Genomic DNA, 27511 nt, shown 5'->3' on the forward strand with positions numbered 1-27511 from the left:
AATACTTAGCCCGTACCTCCCAAAGTGCGAAATTTACCCAAGTAAACGAAGGAAGAGAATCGAGTCAACCAATCCAAATCATAAGATTCTACGATATCTACCCTTTCCAATCCTTATGCTCTTAGACGCCTTCGCTCTGGGGTCCCTGTTCAGCTCATTTAACCCATCCATGTTCTCATTGCCATAACCCAAGAAACCATTACCTCGACTCTTGTTCTTGAACTTGTTGTCAACCGCAAACCAAGCACGGCCATTGACACGTGCGTCATACCCGTTATTTCCAAAGCCCAAACCCATTGTTACACCACCGTTAGCATAATGACCATATAACTTGTTTAATGCATCCTGTTGACATACCCTTGAGCCGTCCCCATGCTACTCATTGGCCTTGGTTGATGTAAACTCATGACCCTAACTTGAGGCTGCAAATTGTGAGTCCTAGCGAATGTAATCCTCATGCTTGACCAATACCTATACAAATTATCCTATCTCATTCAACCCGTCTTTCAAACCGTCTTGAGTCACGAATAAAAAAGAAGACAAATGAAAATTACAAAAAAGTAATAAATAATAAAAAAGGAACTTTGCAAAGCGCCTCTAAAGTTAGTCTAAAAAGAAAAAGAAGCATTTAGCGCACCAAAAAAAAGAGATCCGCCCAAAAAACATTTTCAGCGCCCATCGCTGGGCGCCGAAATCTTTAGCGCCCCAGCCTGGGTGCTGAATCTCTCTGCTTGCCAAATTTTGTCCAGAAGTGCTCGTCATTTTATCCGCACATGCACGGAAAAATAACGAACACTTGGAGGGGTACAACACGTATTCAGGTATACGTACCAAAAAACACATGAAAAGAAAAGACATGTACTTAAAAAATATATAAAACAAAATTTTGGCTTACGGCAAGGCAGCAGATTAAAATAATAATAAACTTCACTTATTCTACCGTTTCAAATAATACGTTTCCACCTCAGAACGTACTTGTTTAAAATCGGCATTCTAAGAAACCATTTTCTGGCTAAGAACTACGCAAGACCTGATTCCAAATTTAATCTATTTAAGGGGGATACGTAGGCAATCCATGATTCGGTCCAACCAATTTGCAAAAATATTAAAGCCTATAAAATAACAAGAAAAAAAAATAGAAGTCCCTTATTGAAACTTAGTTACTTGCAATCCAAGTCGAAAGAAAAATTGAAAGCACGAAGAAGAATCCAAGTCATCAAGATGCCAAAATGAGCACACATCGAAAAATAATAAGGGCACGTACCCTTGCCAGAAGGAGCACTCACACTCCTAGGCACTTAGCCAAGACTCAAAAGATCGCTTTGCCTCAATTGAATGGGGGCTAGCGCAAGCGCCCATGACCTCTAAAAGTACTCGACTTGACCCTCCCTAAAGCGAACTAACTCACTTAAAGACTTTCTTTCACCACTAGACATATTCGTTCGCTTAAAGACCTTCTTTCACTAGACACAGTCATAATCGCCAACAAGTAGTAAAGGCAGTAAGCTTGCAATAAAGAGGATTATTCTACGGCATCGCCCCATCGTTCCTTCGAACTCAGGGTATCCGTTCGTGGTAATTCAAATGCTTGCGAATCTCCTTTTAAAAAAAAATCAGACATTGTCAATAGGACTCGGCACTTAACCAAGGCTCACCCTACTCAGACATATGACACGGGCATCTAAGATCGAAATCTAAAAACATCGTTAATGGGAAGACATAATAGCAACTGGGGGCTAAAAAATTGAAATGAAAGAGCTAGGGAAAGAACTAAGTATACCTTGACCTTTTTTACAGACATACACCAAGTAAATCTAAGTCATTTTAAAACGGTTTATATTCCCGCAATTCTGGAAAAGATGGCCCTAAAAAGCCCAAAGCACGTGCCGCACGGGCACAAGTAATATCTTGACGCCTGCACCCTGGCTTCCAGCAAATCCTTAGACAACATTCCAAAAATCGTAACAGTATTTTGATTCACTCATGTAATCCTGTACGAACCCTTCTATAAGTCAAACTTACTTAGGACACTTCGGATTGTACACAGTAGGACTCGGATTTTAAATAATTTTCAAATAATTTTCAAAGACTTCTTCGAACATAATAAAGTGTCGTTGGTTTAGGCTTAGTATGGGTCTATCTCAACGTTGCAAGTGAGTCAAAAAGATTTTTAAATATGATTATGGGTAAAGAAAGGCACCTAGCTTTTGGTCAAGGCACACTTCGACATGTGACTACCTTGACCATGGCAATGTCGCACAATACGACATTTACAAGAGAAGTAGCAAAATCACTACTCGAACGTACCTCGCACTAAACGAGTCTGGTTCAAACTATTCATGATCCATGTCACCATGAATGCATAAAATTGTATGCAAAGCATTATACCACCAAGCCAATCCCGTAGCTACAATTGGGGGATTGAGAAAAACATTCTAAAAATGCTCGAAATGACGATTTCATCGCAAATTCTCGACGCTAATGCTATACATATGTCATAGGGGCACAATCCTAAGCTTTAATCGTGTAAAATGAAGCTTAGAATGGCTACAACCCCTCCCAAATTCTAAAGCACTACTTAGAATATATAAAGTCACCCCACTATCAAGGGTAACTGAAAATTGCGAGTCACCAAAACTCCGATCAAACTACTGCACATAACGCTCGCCCTATAAGCGTCCGTTACACAGTTTACGTCGTTCCAAAGCAAAAACAAAAGAAAAATCAAGGATAAAAATAAAAAATATATAAAAAACTGTCTGCCTAGAAATCATTTTCAACGCCCAGAGCTGGGCGCCGATATCTTTAACGCCCCAGCCTGGGCGCTGAATCTTTCTGCTAGCCAAGTTTTGCCCAGATATAAAAATAAGAAAGAAACACCTATGAACCCTCGCATCGAACAAAGTAATAAGCCGTGTAAACCCACGCAGAAGGTGCCACACTTATTCAAGCACCTGAACAAGGCATGATGAAATACTCGAATGCAAAAAATAATAATGATATCCCAACACCTGGAGAAATGTTCTAAAACATGTTGGTAGGCCACACAAGCCTACGTCGCACCATAAGTTCAACCATCCCACGGTACAAGTCTAAAAAAGGAGAGTAAGGCATATTGCACTAATGTAGGCACGACCAAAGAGTATGTGTAAAAGAGGCAAAGACTACTTATCGCCCAAATTCAAAATGCAAGCCACACGACTTCTACATTAAGGATTGAAAGTAGCAAAATATTACCTACCACGAAATGGATAGCTCACACCTGCACGAGCGGAATCCCAGGGCATCTGTCTCGAAAGAACCTACAAAAATCGTACGCCAAAAGGAAGCATCCCAACATGCATACTTGGGGGCTCCAAGCTACAAAACAACCATAGCAAAATAAAAAATCTCGAAGCAAATGTTTGAACAATCGAAAGGGTACGATGTTTGAGCCCACTTCATGAATGGGCCTGAACCCTATCAAGCTTCTAAGCAAACTATTCAAAATCAGTCATTGCTCAAAAAAATGATTCAAGCAAACTGATTAATGGACCGCAAACAACGGCCATTCTATGAACGCTCGTTCGCACGTACATTTCATCATTCTAAGTATCGAACATTCACGAACGCGTTTAAAAGGAAAAATATACAACAACAAGAGCGGTCAAAGTCTTACGCCTCAAGGTATGTTCCTCGGGCCATATAGACTCGCCCAACTATCGTAATAACTGTACGCCTTAAGAGCAACAATTCCTTAAAATAATCGCCCCAAAGCGACAAGCACCGTAGTCCACCAATCGGCTACGGCTTCTCAAGAAAATCATCACGTTCTAAAAACAATTAAAAAAAAACAAAAGAAAAGAGAATACATAGAACTTCCAAGTGAAATAAACGAATGAACAAGAGGCCAACTGTGTCATCAAAAGACCAGCCCAAACAACACTTTCAACGCCCCACCTGGGCGTGAATTATTTCAATGCCCATGCCTGGGCGCCGAAAATGTACCCAGGCTCAAAAAAGGCCCTAACTTCTAGTGGGCCCTGCCATACTCATTCGACTTGAAAATTGTCGAAAGTCGCACCTCACGACTTTGTCAAAGTAGCACACCACTACAAAGATCGCTCGCACTTACGAGTACGATCCCAAACACGATCAAAGACATTACGAAATGCGTAGGAACCTCTTTGACAAAAAATGACCGTCAACACGAGTGCTTGGGGGCTCGAAAGAAAATATATATTTCAAACGAAAGTGTGCAAAGTTAAAACGGTATTCCCAGACTAAACTGTACGAAGTCCCGTGTTTGGATAACCTCAAAAAATAAAACCGGATTACGACCACAAAGACAAAGGTCGCCGTTGATACTTACACATAGTCCCCTAATCAAGGACCCCGGTAGTGGCAAAATTGAGCCATAAAGACTAGCTCAAAATCGTGAAAGATGATGACCACAAGAAAATGGTCCGTCTAAACACGTTGTCAACCCATGTTCAGGTTACAACTAAATTCGAGCATCCCTCGAAAGAATTCGCTCTTGCAAGAATGAATAAAAAGAAATTCTCAAAAGAAATCACAAAGAAATAGGAACTTGCCCATCTTCAGTCGGCAAGATCGCGTCACCAACCGCGCGAGTTCCGTAATCGAAAAAACGAATTCAGGGACGTCCACCCTTAGCGGATAGGGCTCGCCCACCCTCAGGGGGCGGGGTCTGCGTCACTGGCCGCGCAGGTCCTCAGTTTTCGAAAAAATAAAGTCTTCATAATTAAAACAGGCTCGCCATCTTCAGCCAGCGGGGTCTATGTCACAAACCGCGTAGGTCTTTATTTTCAAAAAAGGAAAACAAATTTCAAAATAGATTCGCCACTTCTATCGGACGGGGTGTCCACCCTTAGCGGACAAGGTTTGCCATCTTTAGCCGGCGGGGTCTACGTCACAAACCGCGTAGGTCCTTATTTTCAAATTTCAAAAACAGATTCGTCCACTTCTATCGGACGAGGTGTCCACCCTTAGCGGACAGGCTCGCCATCTTTAGCCGGCGGGGTCTGCGCCATTAAACCGCGCAGGTCCTTAGTCGCTGCAGCGATAACTTTTGCTGGATTTTCCTTCGTTTTACGTCCTATAAAAACAAGGGTGCTGGATTTTCCTTCGTTATACGTCCTATAAAAACAAGGGTGCTGGATTTTCCTTCGTTTTACGTCCTATAAAAACAAGGGGGTTTTCTCGTTTAACTAGCCTTGAAAATTAGAATCTTTAAAAACATTTTTTACCTCGTGATTGGGCTTGGCCAGGCCCAATTACACTTTATAGCTTTGATTTCGAAAACATCTGTAGCTACTCCCAATGACAAAGTGAGGGAGTTTCTACGCACCTTTAGATCCTTCCAATGACAAAGTGAGGAAGTTTCTATACTATCAGTTGACAAATCCCAATGACACATGAGGGATATATCGACACTTCAAGAGATGACCCTTAAGTCAAATGTTATCACTCGGGGGCTCGTGAGACCCTCGCAAAACAGGTCACTTATACCATGGCTTGTGTGACGCACTCCGTCTAATACTTTGACCATCGTCTTACTCCAAGACTCAGTCAAAGTGGGGGCTAACTGTAGACACCTACTTTTGTCCCCGTTCCCGAAAGGGAAAGGTTCGATGATGAAAATATAAATCTCCACTTGACAACGCATCTCCTATAAAATAAACGAATCTCTATTCCCCATTTCATTTCACCCGAAACCTGCTGTTTATGGAAACCTGCTAAACATAGTAACTGCTGTAAAAGGTAGCTTCTAAAAGTTGCAAATCATAAAGGATAGAAACCTGTCAGAATTAGGTGTTGCATTCCAACATAAATCCTAAAGGAGATAGAAAACCGCGAGAATCCTATTCCTAATAGGATTCGGAAATAAGAGTTACGTATTAATTAAAATCCTAACGAGCCTAGAGTTCGTAACGGGCCCAGACGCATTCCGTCATAAAATTGATACGCGCTAAAAGACTCGATTAAATCTCAAACTCTACGGATTTCAGGAATCCGAATCTGACTAAAGAAAACAGCCCAGACCCTATTTTCAACGCCTGGCTCTGGGCGCCGAAATCTTCGGCGCCCAGGCCTGGGCGCTGAAAATACCTGTGTACGTGTTTTTTCCTAATTCTTTGTGGATTAGAACTCTGCAATTCTATCTTTCCACGAACTCTTCCCTATAAATAGACCCCTAGATTCGACGTGAAAGGAACACACACAACACACAATTATATTCTGAGTATTGACTCGAATCCTTAGCCTAAGCCTCTCGCTGCGAAATTGTTCACGCGTTCTATCGCAATCGATCCAGAAATCGAACAGAACGTATCCTGTCCCATAATTGAGATTCGTTAAATAAAAAGGAGAAATAGCAAAGTCAAAGTGGTTAGTTTTCTGAGAACCGTGACGCACCTCTCAAGGGTGCGTCGTAATGTGCCCCTTCTCGATGATTTAATTGCTTTCCTCGCCCTTTTTATGAACTGTTAAACTAACTAAATCTGATTGTTCTACCACGCCTAACAAATATAATATTTTTGGGAAATTGGATTATCATGCTAGGTCCCTTAATGCAATCTAAATCAGATAATCACGATCGATCTAGTATTATATGTTGCATATTGCTAAAATCAACTCAGATTAGTTTAATAGTTAACGCATGTCCCTTCAATTATTTATGTTGAGCTAGTAAGGATATCCTGCCTCTGGAGTTATCGACGAGCGAAGTACTCCTCTCGGTAGTTACAGTCCCCCGACCCCTCAATCTCTACCTTGCGGGTGTATGTTGAGAGATCCCCACACCAGGGATCACAAGGGAACCTACGGTCGTCGTGGTCAAACATAATTGCACTCCCTTTATGTCACGATAACCGGGTTTTGTCAGTTTTTCTCATTGTTGTTAAAAACTGAATGGCGACTCCTATATTACTAGTCAATTGGGTGTAAACTCACAGGAAATCCAATTACACTTGATTGAATAAAAAGAATCGTCACACCCACGAGGGACGAGGTCACGCATTAGCCTCGTGCTTTTTCGACCCCCTCACAACTGTGGACCATGTTCCACCTTCTAATGGCAAGTTCAAGCTCTTACCCTCCAAATGTTTTAAACAAAGTATAAACCCCATGTACATAAACCCGTTTTACGATGTTTACCGACTGTTTTGAGCGGTAGGTAAAACCTCGGATTCTTGTAGTGTGTTATGTCCTCACAAGTTGTAATAGGTTAAAGTCATCAACGACCCTATGGTCAGCTTGGTAAGGGCGTCTATACGACAATGTCCCCAATAGCTTATGGTCCTGTTTGACAATTGGAGTTTAGAGTTAATGATTAGAGTTTTACCTTTTTGTTTAGCAAATTTGACTAGTTGTTTAAACATGTTTGATAATACATAGAGGTTTATTAAACACTCTCAACTATTTTTTTTTTGTACAATAAAATTTATGGACATTTTTTTACAATATTTATTTAATTTACTAGGTAAGAGGAGCAGTGAAGGACAAAACTATTTTTCAAATTTACATTAAAAATCCTCTAAGCGAAAAAATTGGTGGACTGTTTATTTTCAAAACGAGAGGTTTGAGTTCAATACTCCTTTTAACCAAAAAAACCCTTTTACAGTTTTGACTAGTCAAACCTCTAAACGTTGTCTAAATCTTTCTTTACCAATCGTGACCTATGTTTCAGGTTTTTCTTGTATAACAGGAGCTTAGCGCTCCGCTTAATTAATGTTTATTTCGTTTATGTCATTGATATTCTGAAACTTGCTAGCCTCTTTATCATGAACATTATTTCAACTTTAAACTTCCATAATAATGCAGTTGTAGATCAATAAACTTTCAAAGTAAGTAAGAGGATTCCTATATTTTGTACCAAACATGACAAATTGGCGTAAAACAAGTAAATTGCAATTATTCCTACATGTTCGTTAAGTGTAGAAGAGACATAGGAAGTCGATTGGTATACCAGTACAATTTTTTTTTTTTTAATAGGTAAGAGAAGAAGGGGCCCTAACTGAACCAGCACCTAGCACAGGTTAACCAGCCCAGCTCCGCAGGTCATCGCTTAAGCCACTCCCAAGCATTTCGCAGTTGATGGAGCTCGAACTTGTGACCTCCAAATCACAAGGTGAGTTCCCCACCAACTCCACCAACTTATGTTGGTTTGTATACCAGTACATGTTAGCGTTAGAATACACGTAGTTGTTTAGACGCTATTACGGAGTACTTACATTTGTAGTATTTAAGAAATTAACTTTAATTTCTAAAAAACGTGTTGCCCAACACGCATACTATAGAGGGTAAAAAACGTCCACAATCCCTCTTATATTCTTGTATGTGATGGTTTGATCACCTCATGCGCCTTAAATATATTTAGAAAAAGAATAATACTACTACGTAGTATCTATTTTTCGAAAGTAATTTCATCAATATTCGACTATAAAAAGAGCGAACCCTATTCATTTATCTGGCACCACAATCACAATTCACTATCCATTTTTACTTAATTAATATTAATATATAAAAACCTTTCATTTATTTCAATTAGTTACTAAGATGTCTTCAAAAGTATTTTCATCAGTTGTCCTCCTCCAATGTCTCAACATAGTGTTTTTCACTATGGTGAGTTCCCAACATGTCCGCTCCCCACCACTTCGTCCTAGGTCACCACCGCCTTCCAGGTCACCACCTCCAATGGCGTCCCCACCCATGTCACCTCCTAGCAACAGTTGCCCCATAGATACGCTAAAATTAAAGGTGTGTGCCAATGTATTGAATGATTTGCTTAATGTCACGAATGGCACCCCGCAATGTTGTTCTCTCATTGAAGGGTTGGTTGACCTTGAAGCAGCAATTTGTCTTTGTACTGTCATTAAAGTTAATGTTTTAGGGATCAAAGCTAATGCTACGCTCAACATAACTGTGTTGCTCAACAATTGTGGTAAGAAGATACCTGAAGGCTTCGAATGTTCTTAAGCTTATTAATCGGATTTTGTTGGTATCATCAAAATCTTAAATAAGTATAACTTTCCTATTCCAACAGCTTTGGAGCAGCTCATCAATAATGTTGTATATGTTATGTGTTTGTTTTTGTTGGTGACTAAGCTAGGTTGTCAATAAACTCCAGCCTAACATTGTACCGTAGTACGTAGTACGTAATCTTTTACAATTAATAAAGTAAGAAAAACCTACATGAGTTTTCTTGAATAATAAGACAGATAATTTGATGAAGTTGATGCAATAATAATATATATGCATGAATTGATATTGTCTATCAATCACTATGTCATCTACTCATCTAGCTAGCTCTATTTCAATTTATAAATGGATATTAAACATGCAATATATATTGCCGATAAACTTGTGCTAAATTAGCGCCAACTGAGTGTTCTTTTTCCTAGTGATGACGAACTAACAACAATTATTAGCAACTCTCCCAAAAAAAAATTACTCGAATCACAAGTTGAGCAAATAAAGGAAGATTATTTTTTTTTTCTTTTTTTTTTAACATCAGCTTAAAGAATACTTCCTTCACTACAAATGTTAAACTCACACACACAAATATGAGGAGAAAAGTATATCTCTTGTATTACAATATGCACAACTATATATATAAAGAGTAGGAAACTTAACTTACCAAAACTCCTAAAAATCATAATGGAAAATATTAAGTCTTACATCAATTCTTACATCAATTCTTAGGTTACATTATGTTACAAGAATTCTAGTAACTCCAGAATTCCTAACACTCCCCCTCAAGATGGAGCATGTAAGTCACGAATGCCGTAACAGAAAAGTAAATTGTTGTTTCCCAAGCGCCTTAGTTAAAATGTCAACCAATTGATGACCAGTAGGAACTTATGAAGTATTAACATTTCCATTAACCAACTCATCGCGGATAAAGTGATAATCCACCTCAATATGTTTCTTACGATCATGAAAAACAGGATTCTTAGCAATGTGAATGGCAGACTAACTATCACAACATAATTGCATCGGCTTAGGTTGCAAAACACCAAGAGAGAATAACACGGATTTCAACCACTTAAGCTCACGCGCGTATAGATACGACCATAGAACGGTACTCAGCTTTAGCAGACGAACGAGACACAGTAGGTTGTTTCTTTGTCTTCCAAGATATCGGAGAACGCAACAAAAAAACCAAATAACCAGATAAAGAACGACGAGTTAACGGACAAGCCGCCCAATCACTATCACAAAATGTCGTAAGAGACATATTAGGCATAGGGCGTAGTAAAATTCCTTGGCCAGGGATACCTTTCAAGTAGCGCAAAACACGATTTGCAGCATCCCAACGTAACACTTGTGGTGCACTTAAAAACTGAGCGAGAGTGTGCACTGAATAACTCAATTCAGGGCGAGTCACAGACAAATAAACCAGATGTCCTACCAAACGACGATATTGCTTAGGATAAGCAAACACCTCCCCCTCGGCATAAGCAAGCCTATAATTTTGCTCCATAGGTGTATAAATAGGTTTACAACCTAACATTCCTGATCCAGTTAAATAAAGTTACATTAGTGAGAAGGTTGGTTCGTCTTCTATACAAGGAAGGTAAAAATATGGCAGAACATATGAATGAATTTCAAGGCATTGTTAATCAGTTGACAAATGTCAGCATGATTGAAGACGAAGTCCAATCCTTATTAATCCTCAGCTCATTACCAGATAGTTGGAAAAATCTTGTTATCTCGTTGAGAAATTCGGATCCGAGTGGTAAACTCACCCTTGATATGGTGAAAGACAACTTATTCAATGAAGAATCTAGAAGGAAAGAATTTGCCTCGACAAATCAGACTGAAGCACATATTGTTGAAAATCGTGGGAGGCCAATGTTTAGAGGTTCCTAAAGTCAAGAAAAATCTAGAGGCAGATTAAAATCCTAAAAGAGGTCCACTTGCTTTTATTGTCATAAGCCATGACATAAGCAAAGTGAATGTAGAATATAGAAGCGGGACATGCGATCTAAGAATGACAGGAGTAGTGATAATGAAGATAAGAAAAATGTCATGGCTACAGCAGTAGGTGATGATATTTATTTTGTAGGTGATGACGCGTGTTATAACCTAACAAGTGATGGTTGTATTTGGGTAATTGATACAGGTGCTTTGTATCATCTAACTGCAAATATAAATGATTTCACATCTTACACTACCGGGGATTTTTGATTTGTAAGGATGGGAAATTATGGATCCTCCAAAATTATTGGTATTGGAGATGTTTGTTTGGAAACCAATACAGGTTGTATGCTTACACGTACTACACGATGTCAGACATGTTCTAGATATTCGGCTAAATTTGATTTCAGCTGGTAAACTTGATGATGAAGGGTATGCAAATCACTTTTCAAATGGAAAGTGGAAATTGTCAAAAGGATCGATGATTGTTGCTCACGGAAATAAGCAACAAACCCTTTATGGTACAAATGGAAAGCTCAGCTCACAACTAAATGTAGCTGAAAAATGTTCAACCGAGTTATGGCATAAGCGACTCGGGCATATCACTACATAAAAACAGTACACATAATGACGCTTTTTCAGTCGAAAAGTGGCGCCAAAAAGCGTCACAATTTTCTAAAATGACGCTTCAATAAAGCGTCATTATATTTTGGGCCACTATATAATGACGCTTTTAGTATCCATAATTTTGGCCTTTTGGGACGCTTTTTTAAGCCACTTCTTTAATATAAAGACGCTTTTTGTGGTGGGTATTTGTCTAGCTAAATCTGGCACGAAATCACACCAAATCGATTTTGATGCATCAAAGCATCACAACTTACCTCCCCATATTTCCCACCAAAACGCTTTTGATGAATAAAAGCGTCACAATATACCTGCCCATTATTTTCCCCCCAAAACACTTTTGATGCAAAAAGCGTCACAATTTACCTCCCAATCATATTTTTTTAATGCTTGAATTAATAATTATGTTTAAACCAAGAATCAAATATATGAATTGAAATTAAATAATACAATATCTGATTATAATCACACTTGTAATCAATTAAAATTTTAAGTCGATTTATATAATTGATATTATATATATAACGTCAACGTCCACGTACGCGTGCATATTTGCAATATCCAACAATCAAACTAGTTAAAAACATACCAAAATAACAATAGGATCCTATGTTATATATCCATACATCAAATTTTTGCCTTATCAAATTACACTAGAAATAAAAATAACTCCCTAGGACTATCCAACTAATTACATAGATTTTGTTCCGATCCGTTAATAAAAAACAATGTTTGTTCCTAAATCCCCGTGATTGAGATCGGAGCTTCAATATCTTGATCTAATTGTTACCTTTTTTTTTGGCAAATAATAATGAGCTTTATTTACCAAGTAATCAGAGTGTTAACAAACTCTGAAAACACCAACTGTCCAACAGACACAACCAAACACCTAGCTAACCAACACAAGCTAGCTAATGCACACAGAGGCTACTACTGACATCTACACTCAACATTAAACATAATGTTGCTAACAACAGTCTTAACTGGATCCACATGATCCCTAAAGACCTTAGCATTTCTTTGCAACCAAATACAGTAAACAGACTCAATGAAAGCTATACTATACTTGCAAGCTTGCTTCTGTGTGCTTCTGCTTTTCTTCACTGCAATCTGAACTTCCTCATGCCAAGGCAACACAGTTCTATTCACACCTAAAGAAAGCAGAACCTGCTTCCAAATCTCCTGAGAATAGGAGCAAGAGAAGAAAAGGTGCTCCAGGTTTTCATTTTCCACCTGACACAGACCACAAATACCATCAATATTCAACTGCCATCTTATCAATCTGTCTTTAGTAGCAAGTCTGTTCTGCACTGCTAGCCACATAATGAAGGTGCTCTTTGGACTAGCATGGCTATTACAAATCAATCTCTTCCATCCCACCTGAGCTCCAACTGGATGAAGAAACTTGTACATTTTCTGAATTCTGAATTTACCAGCTTGCACAAACTGATCCACTCCATTTGCCTGCAAAAATACTTCTCTATTATGCCAAATTTTCCTTAATGACCAAGTTAAACCATTAGGAATTGGCATAGTCCAGAAGTCTCTATGCTGAATGTAATAAGCATGAATCCACCTCACCCAAAGCCTATCCTGCTTCAAAGCTAAAGCCCAACAGTGCTTCAAAACTGCTGCTTTATTCCACACAGTTAGATCCTTAAGATTCCACCCTCCACAACTCTTAGGGAAACACAATTGCTCCCAAGAGATAGAAGCTTTCCTAGAATCTGCATCAGCACCAGTCCACAAGAAACATCTACAAATTCTCTGAATCTCCTTCATCACCTTTTTAGGCATAACAAAGATCTGACACTAGTAGAGCTGAATACCAAAAAGAATAGATTTCACCAGTTGCAGCCTACCTGCATAGGAAAGGAACTTAGAAGTCCAGCTCTTGATTCTAGCAACAGTTCTATCAATGAGAGGCTTGCAGTCTGTGAAGGAGAGCTTCCTAGTTGTAAGAGGGACACCCAAGTATCTGAAAGAGAAAGATCCCTTAGGAACCCCAATTGAGCTAACAATACTGGAAGCAACATGATCAGAAACACCTGCCAAATAAACTTCACTTTTGTGCAAATTAGCTTCCAAACCAGAAGCCAAAGAAAACTTGGTAAAAGCATCAAAAAGAGCTTTCACAGCACTCTCATCAGCTCTGGAGAACATCAACAAATCATCAGCAAACATCATATGGGTGAGACTCAACTTTTTGCATCTAGGGTGATAAGAGAAGTTAGTATCTTCAGCAAGAGCAGCAAGACACCTTGACAGATATTCCATACCCAAGGCAAACAAATAAGGTGAAATGGGATCACCTTGTCTTAACCCTTTCTTTGCAGGAATTGGTTTAGTGGGACAACCATTTATCAGAATGGAATAAGAAACAGAATAGAGGCACTGCATCACCCAATTCACGAACTTCATAGGGAATCCTAGCTCTGACAGTATGGTTTTCAAGAAAGGCCACTCTAAAGAATCATTGGCTTTTTTCAGATCCACCTTGATCATACACCTAGGAGAAACATGTTTTCTAGAATAACACTTCACCAACTCACAAGCTAGCAAAATATTATCAGAAATGGATCTACCAGGGATGAAACCAGATTGAGAACAATTTACAACTGTACCAATAACACCTTGCATTCTAGGAGTAAGAATTTTGGAGATAATTTTGTAAACAACAAAGCAGCAAGCAATTGGCCTAAAATCCCTCACACAAGAGGCATTCTGAATCTTAGGAACCAAAGTAACTGAAGTGTTGTTCACTTGCTTTAACATCACCCCAGTCCTAAAAAACTCTCTTACTGCTTCATAAACATCAGCTTTCACAATCTCCCAAGCTTTAAGAAAGAACAAACTATTGAAACCATCAAGCCCAGGGGCTTTATTGATATCAATACCTTTGATAGCTGCATCAATTTCTGCATCTGAAACAGGAACCACCAACATTTCTGCATCAGTAGCAGAAAGCTGCTTACCTTTCCTAACCACTCCAACATCCACACCCATCAATGAGCTAGCTGCAGTACCAATCAACTTCTTATAGAAAGAGCTAACTTCTTCTTGAATTTCCTGAGTAGTGCTAAGCTTCTTCCCAGAATCATCATACAAAATATCAATGCTATTCCTAGCTATCCTCTCCTTCATTGCACTGAAAAAGAACTTAGAGTTAGAATCTCCTTCTTGCAACCACTGAATTCTTGCTTTCTGTCTATATGCACTTTCCTGAATATGCAAAAACTTCTTAAGAGTCTCACTACAATCCCTCTCACTTTGTAGCACATTGCTATCAGTAGGGCAAGAAGCTAACTGAATCTGAATTTGACCCAAATCAGCCCTTAACCCCTCAATTCTCTCATCAAGCTTAGCAAAATCTTTATGATGTAGCTCCTTCAATCCTTGCTTTACTGCTTTCAGCTTAGTCCACACCTTGAACATGGCTCCACCCCTTGGACAGGACACATCCCATCCCTTCTTAACTACATCTAGAAACAGAACATGATCAGCCATATAGTTAAAAAAATTTAAAGGGTCTACTCCCCCCTCCCATATGAATATTACAAGACATAACCAGAGGTGAGTGATCAGATATTCCTGGAGGCAAATAATCCACCACAGCATCAACAAACTTAGAATGCCATAATGCATTAGCAATGGCCCTATCTATTCTAGAACAGATTCTCAAGTTACCTTGCCCCTTATTGCTCCAAGAATAGTAACTCCCACAACTCTTAAGCTCAGCCAACCCTGCAGCATCCATACAGCTATCAAAATCCTTAGTTTCCCCTTCTGTAACTGCATTGCCATTTACCCTATCAGCAGCTAATGAAACTGCATTGAAATCCCCCATGACAAGCCAAGGACAATTAACAGTGCTACTGAAATTAGTGATATCTCTCCACATTGGTCTTCTAGTATCAACAGAGTGCAAACCATACACAGCTGAAAGGAAAGCATCAAATAAGCCATTCTTAGTAGCAACATGACAGTGAACACAAAATTCAGTTTTTTGGATAAGCTGAACTGACACCAAAGCATGCTTCCAACCAATCCATATCCTTCCCCTAGGAGGGTGCTCATAATTCATAATCCACTGCCACCCAACCCCTATTTTCTTCTGAATTTTATAACTATTCTTCTCCTGAACTTTAGTTTCTAATAAAGCTACAACACTAATGTTATTACTAGCTAAAAACTTCTTTATTTCAACTACTTTAATGGGATCATTCAATCCCCTCACATTCCAGGTACTAATGTTCATGGTGGATCAATTGGGGATTCCACTCCTTCACTACCAGCAACCAATTCCTCCCCATTCAAATGAACTTCAGCAAGCCCCACAGTCTGAGCTGGAGTTCTAATATCTCTTCTTCTCCTTGAAACAACTCTCCACCCTTCATCAGGCACTGGAGCAATTGGAGTAAAAGGCTTATCATAAACAGATAACTCTCCATTCTCCCCATCATCCTCTTGTACAGCATCATTAGCAGTCAACTCATCAGTAATTTGTGGTTCAACATTTGGTTGCACTGCTTTAGGTTTCCACACCTTCACAACCTTCTTTCTCTGAACATCAGCTGGCCTAAATCTTGTGGTATTGACTGTTGTCTGAGTACAGTCATGCCCCACAATCTTACACTTCTGGCAATAAGGTGGTAGCCATTCAAACTCAACCACCTGTTTAACAACGTTACCCATAGGGTCCTGAATCTGCACAGATTTAGGCAAGTCACCAGTTACATCCACCTCAATGAGAATTCGAGCAAATGAAATTCTTTGCTGTTTAGAAGTACATTCATCAGCATATAGAGGATCTCCAAGCAAACTCCCTATTCTGCTCAATGAATCATCCCCCCAACAGCTCAGAGGTAAGTTAGGCAACCTAACCCACACTGGAACTACCCTCAATATTTCCTCTTGGAAATTAAAACTTGTTGTCCAAGGTTTAACAATCATAGGTTTGCCAAAGAACATATGAGGACCAGCCACCAGAACTAATTCCTTATCCTTCTTTGACTGGAATCTGATTACAAAATAGCCCTCATCATGGAGGAAAATCTGAGGTTTACCCACTTGGTGCCATTCTTTTGCAATGAATCTCAAAATAGCCCCAATCGAAGGTTTTTCCCCAACTACATACATGACAACTGCATTTCCCCATAGATCATTCATTTTTTGTATCTCATGCTTATCAAGTACAGCTATGGGTTTACCATCACAGACTGTGGGAGCAATAAAATTCAACGCAAAACCTTTAGAAGGGAGTGAACTACCTTTGAATTGACTCACCCATGGTTTTGGTTCCATATCCAATCGTCGTTGAGCTGGTTGCGCACCATTCATCTCACACTCTGTTTCTGTACGGACATCCTCTATTTTCTGGGCTGGATCTACACCTGGGTTCTCCTTCATCACACTCTGATGGTGCATCTCCTTGAGTGCAGCATTAACACTTCTCACCAGGAGGTCCACCCTATCCTTTCCCACCACCATTCGATGACTATCTTCGTAAAACTCTTCCAGAGCTTCAACCAGCGATGGCGGTCGATTTACTGACCGCGACCAACCAGCCGAGTCCTGGTAAGCTTGAGAGTTGTCTAGACGTTCCATCGATGGCAGCACATGGTTAGAATGAGGCAGCGTAACTGGTTTAGGAATGGGTATTTGTTTTCTGAGTTGGTTCTGGTTCTTAGGCCTCGAAACTTCTTGATGAAGAAGAGAAGAGGCTTCCTCATTCACTTGAGCAATCTCAAGCTTCTGCGTTTTCTTCTTCCTCGCCATTTTCAAGATTGGCGCACGTTAGTAAGTGAACCGTAACGTACACCACACCATGAGAGAGAAGAGAGAAGAAGATTTTTCCAAATATGTTAAGTTAGCAATATCTAATTGTTACCTTTGCCCCCTGAATCATCATTAATCTACACAAAATAAAATTATGTCATATTATATGAAATGTAAAAAGCATTATAACAATATTTTCTTGGAGGAAATACTTCCATAAAAAAAACAGACATATTAGAAAAGTATAGATCATCTGGGAAAATGTAAATACTTAAAATCGGAATATGCCTGAAGCTGAAGGAAAGTGTTGCAGCAACAACATATTACTGAGTTAGGAATTACAGATGAATGTTTCTTTTTCACCACTTTTCTTGTATGATTCTTTGCTGTAACTGATCAAATATATGTAGGAGAAAAGGAAAGTTACAAGTGACAGAATGTAGAGATTCTTCATGAAAATTCGGCTAATCACATAAATTCCAAAGTTGTTGACTAGTTTTTTGAATCACATCTTACTCTTCCAAGTGTTCATCTGTAATTACTAACTCAGTAATTCATCAAGAACAGGAAGAATTTTTTTTGTTACTGACCACTGTAGGAAGTGGTTATCGCGATCACAGTTAAAAGACGAGTAAATATAATGTTAACCATGTTGTTATTTTGTGAATTTTAACTTACTTTGGGGATATATTGTGTTTTCTAGGTAAAACTTTATCAAATTTTCTGGGTTTGGTAAAAGAAACTGTAAAATCAATAGAAATACTAAAAATCATGTTGTTTCTGAAGTTGGATTTGTGTGTACAGAATGAGTCAGCTAATGAATACACCAACTTTACTCTTCCAAGTATTCATCTTGTGTGCATAGAAATGAAATAACGTTCAAGAAGGTGGATCTCAGCCCAATAGGTATCATGCATTCAGCAAGAGAGCATATTAAACAAGCAATGGAAGCTACCAGAATGATGCAAATTCTCAAAGGAGACATAATGATTAACGGTGCTGATCAGAGGCAAAGGCATAATCACCAAGTTGTTCCTAAGAACAGCTATACTACCTCTTCTATTGATCTTATCATTGCAGGTTCATGGAAAAGTTTCAAGCAGAAAGGTTATGCTATTGCAATAGCAAGTTGGATAATTATGGAGAACAATTGAGAAGTTGCTAATGAAGTTCAAAGAGTGGAAGCCTTAGATGCCTGCCAAGCGGAGATGAAGACTGCTTTACTATCCTTACAGCATGCTGATTCTCTTCGTATAAGATGTGTCTAAGTGTTAACAAGCTACATAGAGGTTGTGACTGCCATTAGGAGTTACCTTCTTGCAGGTTTGAGCTGATTACTTTGTGTGGGGAAATAAGACGCATATCAGATAACCTTGAAGGTTGTGTTGTGGAAAAATGCAGCAAGTTACTGTTAGTTTTTTAAGCTTGTTTGTTTATTTTTGTTGTTTGTTTTCTCTTTTGTGTGTAGTTTCTGCCAAAAAAAAAAGTATTCATCTGTAATTCTTAACTCAGTAATTCATCAAGAATAGGAAGAAACTATGCCTAGCTACATACAAGCCATGTCAAGATTGAAACTTTTGTAACTCTTATCTTCGTGATTTCCATTTCAAATTTGCAGGGGTTTCTTTTAGGTAAACCTTTATGTTAGCTGTTTTTTAGAAGACTTATATATAGGCTTCGGATTAACTCGCAGACTCTGATCAGACTCTGATCCAACTAGCGGTTAAAATTTCATACTCTAACAATGCCTATTTTTCTCTGGTGACTTTCTTTCAGAAAATAGTTTGTCCTTCCTACCAGGCTGCCGCTGGCCCGCTACCCATTGAGGGAAAAATAGAAATAAAATAAAATATTGGGGAGTTCTTGTTTGTTGGTTTAATTGCATTTTTTAAGATTTGATCAGTTTGTTTTGTCTATATGGATGAGATTGGATATCTATCATGTAACCCATTGCATCTATACCTTTATTGAATCCACACAATTCCACATATTGTCAAATTTAGGTCTAGGCAAATCAGTATCTTGTAAAAGCTGACTAAATGCTCTTGTTCCAGCTATCTCTATCTACTCTGCATTTTTTTCCCTTAATTTTATGTAGAAGATATTGGAAGACCAAAAATTCAAAGACAGTATAAACACATTGTTGCGTTCAGATTCAACAGTTGACCAGATTTTGAGATTTTTGTAAGCTAACCTTTCTGCAAGAAACAAATATAATGTTGCTACAATTTCTTATTTCAAGTCAATTAAGCAACTGTTCTGTTAAATAATCTAGGAAACAAAAGCTATTTGGTCATGTCAACGTTCTACTTCTTTTCAGGTCATGCCAATTTCTCTGAGTATTTCCTTCTTAATTACTTTTGTTTGTATTCAATGTTTTGTAAATAAAAGGGAAGAGGGGAGTAGGAAAAGGGCATCTGGAGAGTATTGAGCTAAGTGGGAGAGAAGAGACCTCTCGAAAGTCTCTAAGTTATTCTGTTGTTTTGTAAACCCAAACATATAATTATTCATCTATCAAATCATTCCTTCTTCCTGTTGTGTGTTTTCCTTTAAATTTTTGTTTGCAAGTGCAGTGACTATCTGAGTTCGTAGCACTATTCCTCGAAAGAGTATTAGTGTTAAGGCCACAAATGATTTCACCGGGTTGCGGTTCTTACTTGACTATTCTATTTAGTTATAGTTGATTGGATTATTCTCTAAGTAATGTTCTTTAGTAAAAGTCAACATTCTAATTGTTAAGTTTTTTTTTTTATCCTCGGGTCATTTGTATTTAAGTGAGATAATGGTTGGCTGGCAGGGATGAGGAACATAAGAGATTGATAAAAAAACAGATGAAGCTAAATAAAAAAGAAAAGGTATAAGGAATAGAACTGACCATCAGTATTGTTGATTCTGCACCATCTAAAAGGTCCGATGACACATTTCCTTTACGTACTTCCTTCAAAACTTGTCCAAAGTACGAAGCAATCATCTTAAATGTCTTTGTTGTTTCATCAAACTTGTTGTCCAGCACTTGATTGTGTTGTGCAAGGTCTTCATTTTGCTTCTTTACAACTGATAATTCAACTTTTAAGTTCTCCATTTCAATATCACTATTGTCAAGATAGCTAGACCCTTCTTTCCTCAACAAACCTTCCACTCCAAAGATGTCACTTTGCTTCACTCCAAAGCCATAATTTAGAGGATGTTTAGGCACTTCACCTCTGTACATTAGCTCATTAAAGACCTCATTCTCAATTTCGACCTTAGACTTGGAAGTAGAGGAACTCGCAAGGTTTTCTTGGACTTTATTGTTTGCATCCTCCTGGTACATAATAAGAAATGTGTAAGGTTTAGATGACAAAAATATGAATTATTGAATGAACTCAACGCAATGGATACCATAAATTGACGAGATATTGTGTCCTCTTTAAAGCTTCCATCTTCTTTTGCATAAACTGATTTGTAAAACGTCAATTCGCTATACTCTCCCTTCTTCTCTTTCTGCAATATTAGGAGAAAAAAAATTCAACAAACTTATGGAGTAGATCGAGGCTGATTAGAGCATATATAATTAACATCTATAGCAACTGAAATGCAACAAATCAAATAATGTAAAAAATCATACAAGATCTTCTCTTCGATTAGCAAAGCTTGTAGGACCACTGTTGTGAATATGACCTCGTACTGCTCGAGCATCTTTTCCAAGTTGAGATAATTTCTAAGTTCATAAATGAATGTTATCATTAATCGAAGATAAAAAAGTAGCTTACTCAAATCAGGATTTGTTTGGGTTACATACAGTGCCCTTTAGTGAAAACCAATAATCGACCAAATCATTCCAACTGCTACTAGATACTCCATCAGGAATACTATCATAATTTTGATCTAGAGTTTTATTCACTGGATCAAAGTACCGCTTCTTCAATATATACCTATGATTCTTCCATGATTTACCAGCACGCCTCACAATTTTCTTATCGACTACCAGCCCATCAGGTATCACAAAATGTTCCTTCAAAGACAAAAAAAAAATTCAAGTTACATCACATGTTACATCACATCAGTGGGATAGACACAATTCAAGTTTGAATGTTGGGGGAATTATAAATTTTAAAATTAATAAAATAGCTATGTCCAGTGTCCTAGTTATAACATAACTCTAATATTGATGGATAAGAGGGAAATAGAAATCAGGTACTGGGGGCACTTGTCAATGTTATGATCACAGGACTAGGACAGGAGAAGCTGGAAATTGTTTGTCAAACTTTGGCTTTCATGCTCACTGGAGAAATCCCTTTAGGGACGGATGTACTAGTTATGTTATGACTAGTTCTTTAACTCCCTACACTATGATGCCCCTGGTTCCTCCTCGTTTACTTCAAAAGAGCTACGGTCTTCTTGAGATTTGACCAGCTTTGTTTGCTAGATGTATAGCATTCTTATATAGAAATTGTTCTTTATTATTGTTTGTGAACTTGGTCTAGGAAGAAGCTATTGTTTTATATTTTAATTGAATAATATTGAGTTTCAGTATATTACCGTGGGGTGTTTGAGATTGAGAAATGGTGCTGAATTGCACATATTGTTAGCTGATTATAGGTTAACTTAGATGGAAGTGTTTTGATGTTTGTTAACTATTCGAGAATGGAAACTTTAAGTCAAATATTTCTGGAGGAAAATATTGTTAGACCGAGGAAGGTTGTATGTTGTGATTAGTAGTTACGTTGTCTCATTGCTCCTACTCTCCATGGTTATGTGCCTGAAATCCTGGATATTAATACTGTTAAGGACCTTTTCAGTCTGTTCAGGGGAAATGGAAAGGAACTAAGAAAGTGTAAAGAGGGTAAAGGAATCAAGAATGGGAGTTCGATAATTTTTCTTTGATAGTAGTAAGGAATAAATTCTCATTCCCATTCTAATGTTCTGTTACTCAAAGTAATACTAAAAGTAAAAGAAAATAAGCTTCCATGGTAAAACCAGTTTTTTCCTACGGAAGGAATATCTTTGCAACCAGTCAGAGCAACTAATCTATCTTAGATTTGTATTTGATGTAATGAAAACCTTGTTCTAATTGTTGTTGACTAGCGTAACCTAGTGAATATCTTGTTCTTATTGACAGAAGCCCGGCAGATACAACCTCTCATGTCTCAGTGTGTCTCACTGGTGAACAAGGATTCAGACCTGTCGGTGATCTCAGTGTGTGCAGACCTGTTTAGGTTAGGTGTCTCCCTGGTGAACAAAGATTCGGACCTGGTCAGTGATTTAAGTTTGTGTAGAGCTGTTAAGCTTAGGTGTCTCATTTAAGTTCCAAACCTTATTTGCCTCCTATTAAATTCTGAGCTACGAGAGAATCACATGCTTATACTTACCATGCATAGTATATGTAAAAATATAATCTCATCGGTTGACAAATGCGCAACTAGTTGATCATGAATGAAAGGGTTAAGAACGATAATCTACATACCTGAACCATTGTAACAATATTAGATTTTAACTTCTTGTTGACAGCACGCCAGGTTTTGATTCCCACTGGATACAATGAATCTTTTTTTGCAATATCACCGAGGAAACTCACAAGGATGGAACCACCTTTTCGGAGAGGTTGACAGAATTCATTGAACTTGACATAGTATCTAAATCCTTTTTAATTTCATCAGTCCAAACGTCTCGAGGCTGGACTGAACCCTTCACGAGATGGCGTTTTCCATTAGCATCTGCCAGATTTAAAGATATAGAGTTACGTTTAATAATTAAAAAAACAACTCGATTACATAGAATCACCAATATAAAAAAAAAAGGTGCATCTTTTATGTAGAGATATGTTTTTACCTATAGCTAGAACCTCTTCCTTGTCATCAAACTTCACGCGTTTCGGCCAATTTGCAACTAGAATCCGGCATCGAGGTTTTGATGCTTTCACACTAGTCTCTCCCCCATCTCCTTCGTTCAATTCTTCTTCACTTTCAGAAACTGATTCGACTGGTTCATCAGAACTGTAATTTGGTTCTGTCTCAACCTGAATGGATGGAGTAGATCGCTCAACATGAAAGGATGGAGTAGATCGCTCCATGGGAGATGTATTTACACTAACATCCATGTATGTTCGAGGCCTCTGAATAGAAACCCGATCACCATATCCATTTTTATTCTGTGTCATGGAGTCTGATGGTGTAACACCCCGACTTCTAAACACCATTAATTAGGTTAATTATCTTTAATTAGCAGCGGAAACCCTAATTTAGTCGGAGTGCCAAATGCCTAATTCCCTCGTGGGAAATACAAGGCGCCATAACCTTTTTAAGTTACTAAATAAACTTTAATAATAATACTTTTAACATTTGATTAAACATTAATATTAAAATCTAACTCAAATCATGAAATCAAACTTAGACTTTAAATAATACATCTTTTTACTACTAATGACATAGTTATCTTTACTAAACATCGATCGTGAATTTGGTGGTTGCATCCTCACTCTAAGGTATCCCATGATCTTCTTCGTACCTAAAACAAAAGCAATATCGTGAGCCGAGGCCCAGTAACATACTACCCTAACAGCGTAAACTCATTTCAATTCATTTTATTTACTTTGCAATCAGGGAGAATAGAATATAGTAAAACACTTTCATAAATGCATTATAATAAAACATCATTTATAACTTGAAACTTTAATAGTTCCCATTATCTTTCATAAAACATTCATTTTACTTGGTAACTGACAAGTTAGCCTTGCGGGACGTCTCCCACCTTGCGATAGTCCTCAAGGAGCACTCTCCCTTGTTGGACATACGCCCGTACCTAATTCGTTTCTTTTTTTAGCTTGCGGTAACCCTCAAGGTGCACTCTCCCTTGTTGGGTGTCCCGCGGTACGGCGGTACGTGCACGACCAAGAAATAGTAACCCCACTAACTGCCAGAACCGATTACACTTTTATTTATCATGTTTCGTATCTTATACGTAACTCATCATTCTTATAAAATCATTCATAAACACATTTGAATATCATCATGCATAAAATACACTTTATAAACACAATTCATATCCCACAATCCATTAAAACATATCATTATAAACATATTTCATAAATTCATAAAACACAGTTCATAAGGGGATTGTGGGTGTTAGCAATAGATGTTACCTCAACCGCAGTCTGTACTTTCTGTTCGATGGACCGTTCTTTCTGAGCTCCAAGTCCGATTTCTTTCAGAATATTAAGTCATTCGATTAGTTATTTAAAACGATAAATAAAAAATAAATAAATAAATCGATATTTTATAAATGATAAAATTTATAAGTAATGGACGAATTTTAATAAAAATATAATTTCATAAATTAATTGAAATATCACGAAATGAAATTTCAATCAAAACATAAATTTATATTTCATAAATCGATTTACATGAAAAATATTTAAATTCCATTTTTGTTAATACTAGCTAGTAACTTAATTTTAGTAAAACCGGTGATTTAAATATATTTTCCTACCTGAAAAATAATAAACAATTTTATTAGTAATTATTATAAATATATATATATATATATATATATATATATATATATATATATATATATATATATATATATATATATATATATATATATATTAAAATATTTTATCAAATTTATTTAGATAACAACATGAAAGATAAATTTATAAATCCGAAAATAGTAATAGAGAATGAGCTTAACAAAACCCATTAGAATTTGGGCCCATCCCCTTTTGATTTGGGTTAACTGGAAGAATTCAAAAGTAGGAAATTGATTTCCTGATTTTGTGAATGTCAAGCAGAGGGGAGAGGCGAGCAAGAGGCATGAAGGAGGAGGGAAGGAGACCGGCGGCAGCGACTGAGTGGCTTGGTGCCGCCGAATTTCGCCGGTGAAGGCGACGGTGGTGGTGGTGGGATGGTGTCGCGAAAACCGAAAGGAGGGGAAGAAATTGTGCGAAAATAAGAGAGGGAGCAGGGGACTTTTGTGAGGGGGCTTGGGTGGTTCAGGGGGGCGGCGGCTCGCCGGGGATTGGGGGCGGAGATTGGTTGTTGATGGTGGTGGGTTTTGCGGTGGCGAAACGTCAAGAGGAAGGGAGAGGGATTGCGGACAGGGGAGGGAAAGCAGGGGATGCGGGGATGCGTGGTGGTGATTGCGGATCGGGTTCTTGCCGGTGACGAAGATAGGTGGGATGAGAGGTGGTGGTAGGGCGGTAGGTGAGGCAGATAATGGTGGTGATGGTGGTTTCAGTGGCGGCAGCCACTGATGGTGGTGTTCGAACAACGCAGGAAACAAGGGAGTAAAAATTGTTTTTAATTTTTTTTTATTTCTCTGATTTCTGATGTTCCATTTCAACTCTGAAAATTGATGAATTTGTAAGGGAAAAAGGAAGAAAGCAATTTGGAATTGTAAACAAGGAGAGTGAAAAAGAAGGAAAAGAACTTGGGGCTTAAGCAAATGAATATAGACAGATTCAAGGGAGGAGAGGAAGGAAGGAAGTTTCTTCCTTCTTACTTTGTACGTGGAGAGCAAGGAAGAGAAGAAAATTGGATATTTGCTCTTTAGGGGTATTTTAGTAATTTCACTTAGTTAGACTAAAATTCAGAAATTTGGTTGCTATTTTTGGAAACTACTAAAAATAGAAATATTTAGCTAAAATAATTCTTTATAAAAAAAAATATCGTTAACGAAAAATAAATAAATTTTCGTTTATAAATTTATCGTTTAAAATAAATCGTAAAAACGTTTAAAATAACGAAATTTTTAAATTATTCCTAATAATTAAAACGACATTACGTTAATAAAATATTATTAATTTTAATAATTTGAGTTTAAAAATTTCGGGGTATTACAGATGGTGATGGTGTAGGAGGAGGTCGTGACAGCACATATTTTTTTAATCCCATGGGTGGAACAAATGATTTTTTCTCTGAATATGGTTTGGCACCTGTGAAAGAAGACATAATTGGCTGTTGTACAGCTTTGTGAGGCAGACTTGTAGCTTTGACAGAACTTTGTGAAACTTTCTGAGGTTGATGGGTAGCTTTATGAGGCTGTTGGGTAGCGTTATGAGGCTTGGCATGCTGTGCTTCTTTTTCTGCTTCTATTTGAATGAGATTTGGAAATAAAGGGCCACACGACCATCTACTTTCAGCCGTTTTTCTTTGTGGTTGTGGTGCTCCTGTGAGAGTGGATGAAATTGAGTGTTGCGATGGTTTAGAGGATGGTTGTGATAGGCTAAAAGATGGGTTTATTGATGTTTGAAGTTGGGGCTTTGAAGGTATGGAAGTAGATTGAGGAGGTATGGATGATTTTGGAGCAACCATGGACGGAGATGATGTAGAAGACGTAGGCTTTTTTACAGTTGTGGATTGCTTGATGGGTTCTGATATATATCCAAATGTTTGTGACACTCCAAGTGTTGGAGGGCAGAATGGTCCCCATTTTTGGGTGGATTTATCAGAAGATTTGGCTGACTTTGGTGAAGCAAGGCTCGAGTCTTCACTAGCAGTAGCTATGAAGGTTCTTTTACTCCTGTAACTCATTTTTTCAGTTCCTGTTGAGCAAGTGAGAAACACAATTATTCTATCAGAAATTCAGAACTAGAATGTGAGCTGAGAAATTAAACTATCACTCAAAATAATAAGCGAAAAAGCACACAAATAGAATCATGTACGTAGATTTTAGATAAATTTCACAGGAGGAGTACACTAAGCGTAGAAAAGCTTCTGAAAAAATGATGTTGGCTACACAAAGAAAATCCCTTGTGAGTGAGAGTGACCAGGCAACAAAAGGCATATATCCACCATCTCCAAAATCACCTAACTCTGTATTCAAGACCTTACAATGTAGCAGGAGTCCTAGGTTTTCCCCTCAAGCCAGTCATAACATTAACACTGCACCTGAGGTACAAGACACTAACCCAGCAGTGTTTGCTATATAATGCATTTCACTTTATTCAAGGAAATCAAATGTTAAATTATTACTGATTTATTATATGCGTTTACATTATTGTTTCATATCTTATTAATTTTGGATTTTATTTGAAAATTATAGGAACTAAAACCTGAAACAGGCATAGATTTTGAAATTAGCTGGCTCACCGAGCTTTTTAGAAGCCTTTGCTTTTTAATGAGGTAATAGTTTCTTCTGCCTCCACGTTGATTTTGTTCCCTTTGCCACCCAGACTCTTCAGTATAACCCTCATAGGCCCTTGCAT

General features: G+C 38.0%; 2 protein-coding genes across 2 annotated transcripts; one reads left to right on the forward strand and one right to left on the reverse strand.

The window, feature by feature from the left end:
• The first annotated feature begins 8495 nt into the window (after positions 1-8495).
• On the forward strand, positions 8496-9200 carry LOC110780645 (pEARLI1-like lipid transfer protein 1). Its single transcript, XM_021984993.2, has one exon. The coding sequence runs from the start codon at positions 8560-8562 to the stop codon at positions 8977-8979; it is 420 nt and encodes a 139-aa protein (XP_021840685.2). The 5' UTR covers positions 8496-8559; the 3' UTR covers positions 8980-9200.
• An 854-nt stretch (positions 9201-10054) lies between these two features.
• Positions 10055-10486, reverse strand: LOC110780644 (uncharacterized mitochondrial protein AtMg00810-like). Its single transcript, XM_021984992.2, has one exon. It carries the CDS (start codon positions 10484-10486, stop codon positions 10055-10057), a length of 432 nt encoding a protein of 143 aa, XP_021840684.2.
• Positions 10487-27511: the final 17025 nt, after the last annotated feature.

Source organism: Spinacia oleracea, chromosome 6 (assembly GCF_020520425.1).
Source record: "Spinacia oleracea cultivar Varoflay chromosome 6, BTI_SOV_V1, whole genome shotgun sequence".
Classification (NCBI taxonomy): domain Eukaryota; kingdom Viridiplantae; phylum Streptophyta; class Magnoliopsida; order Caryophyllales; family Amaranthaceae; genus Spinacia; species Spinacia oleracea.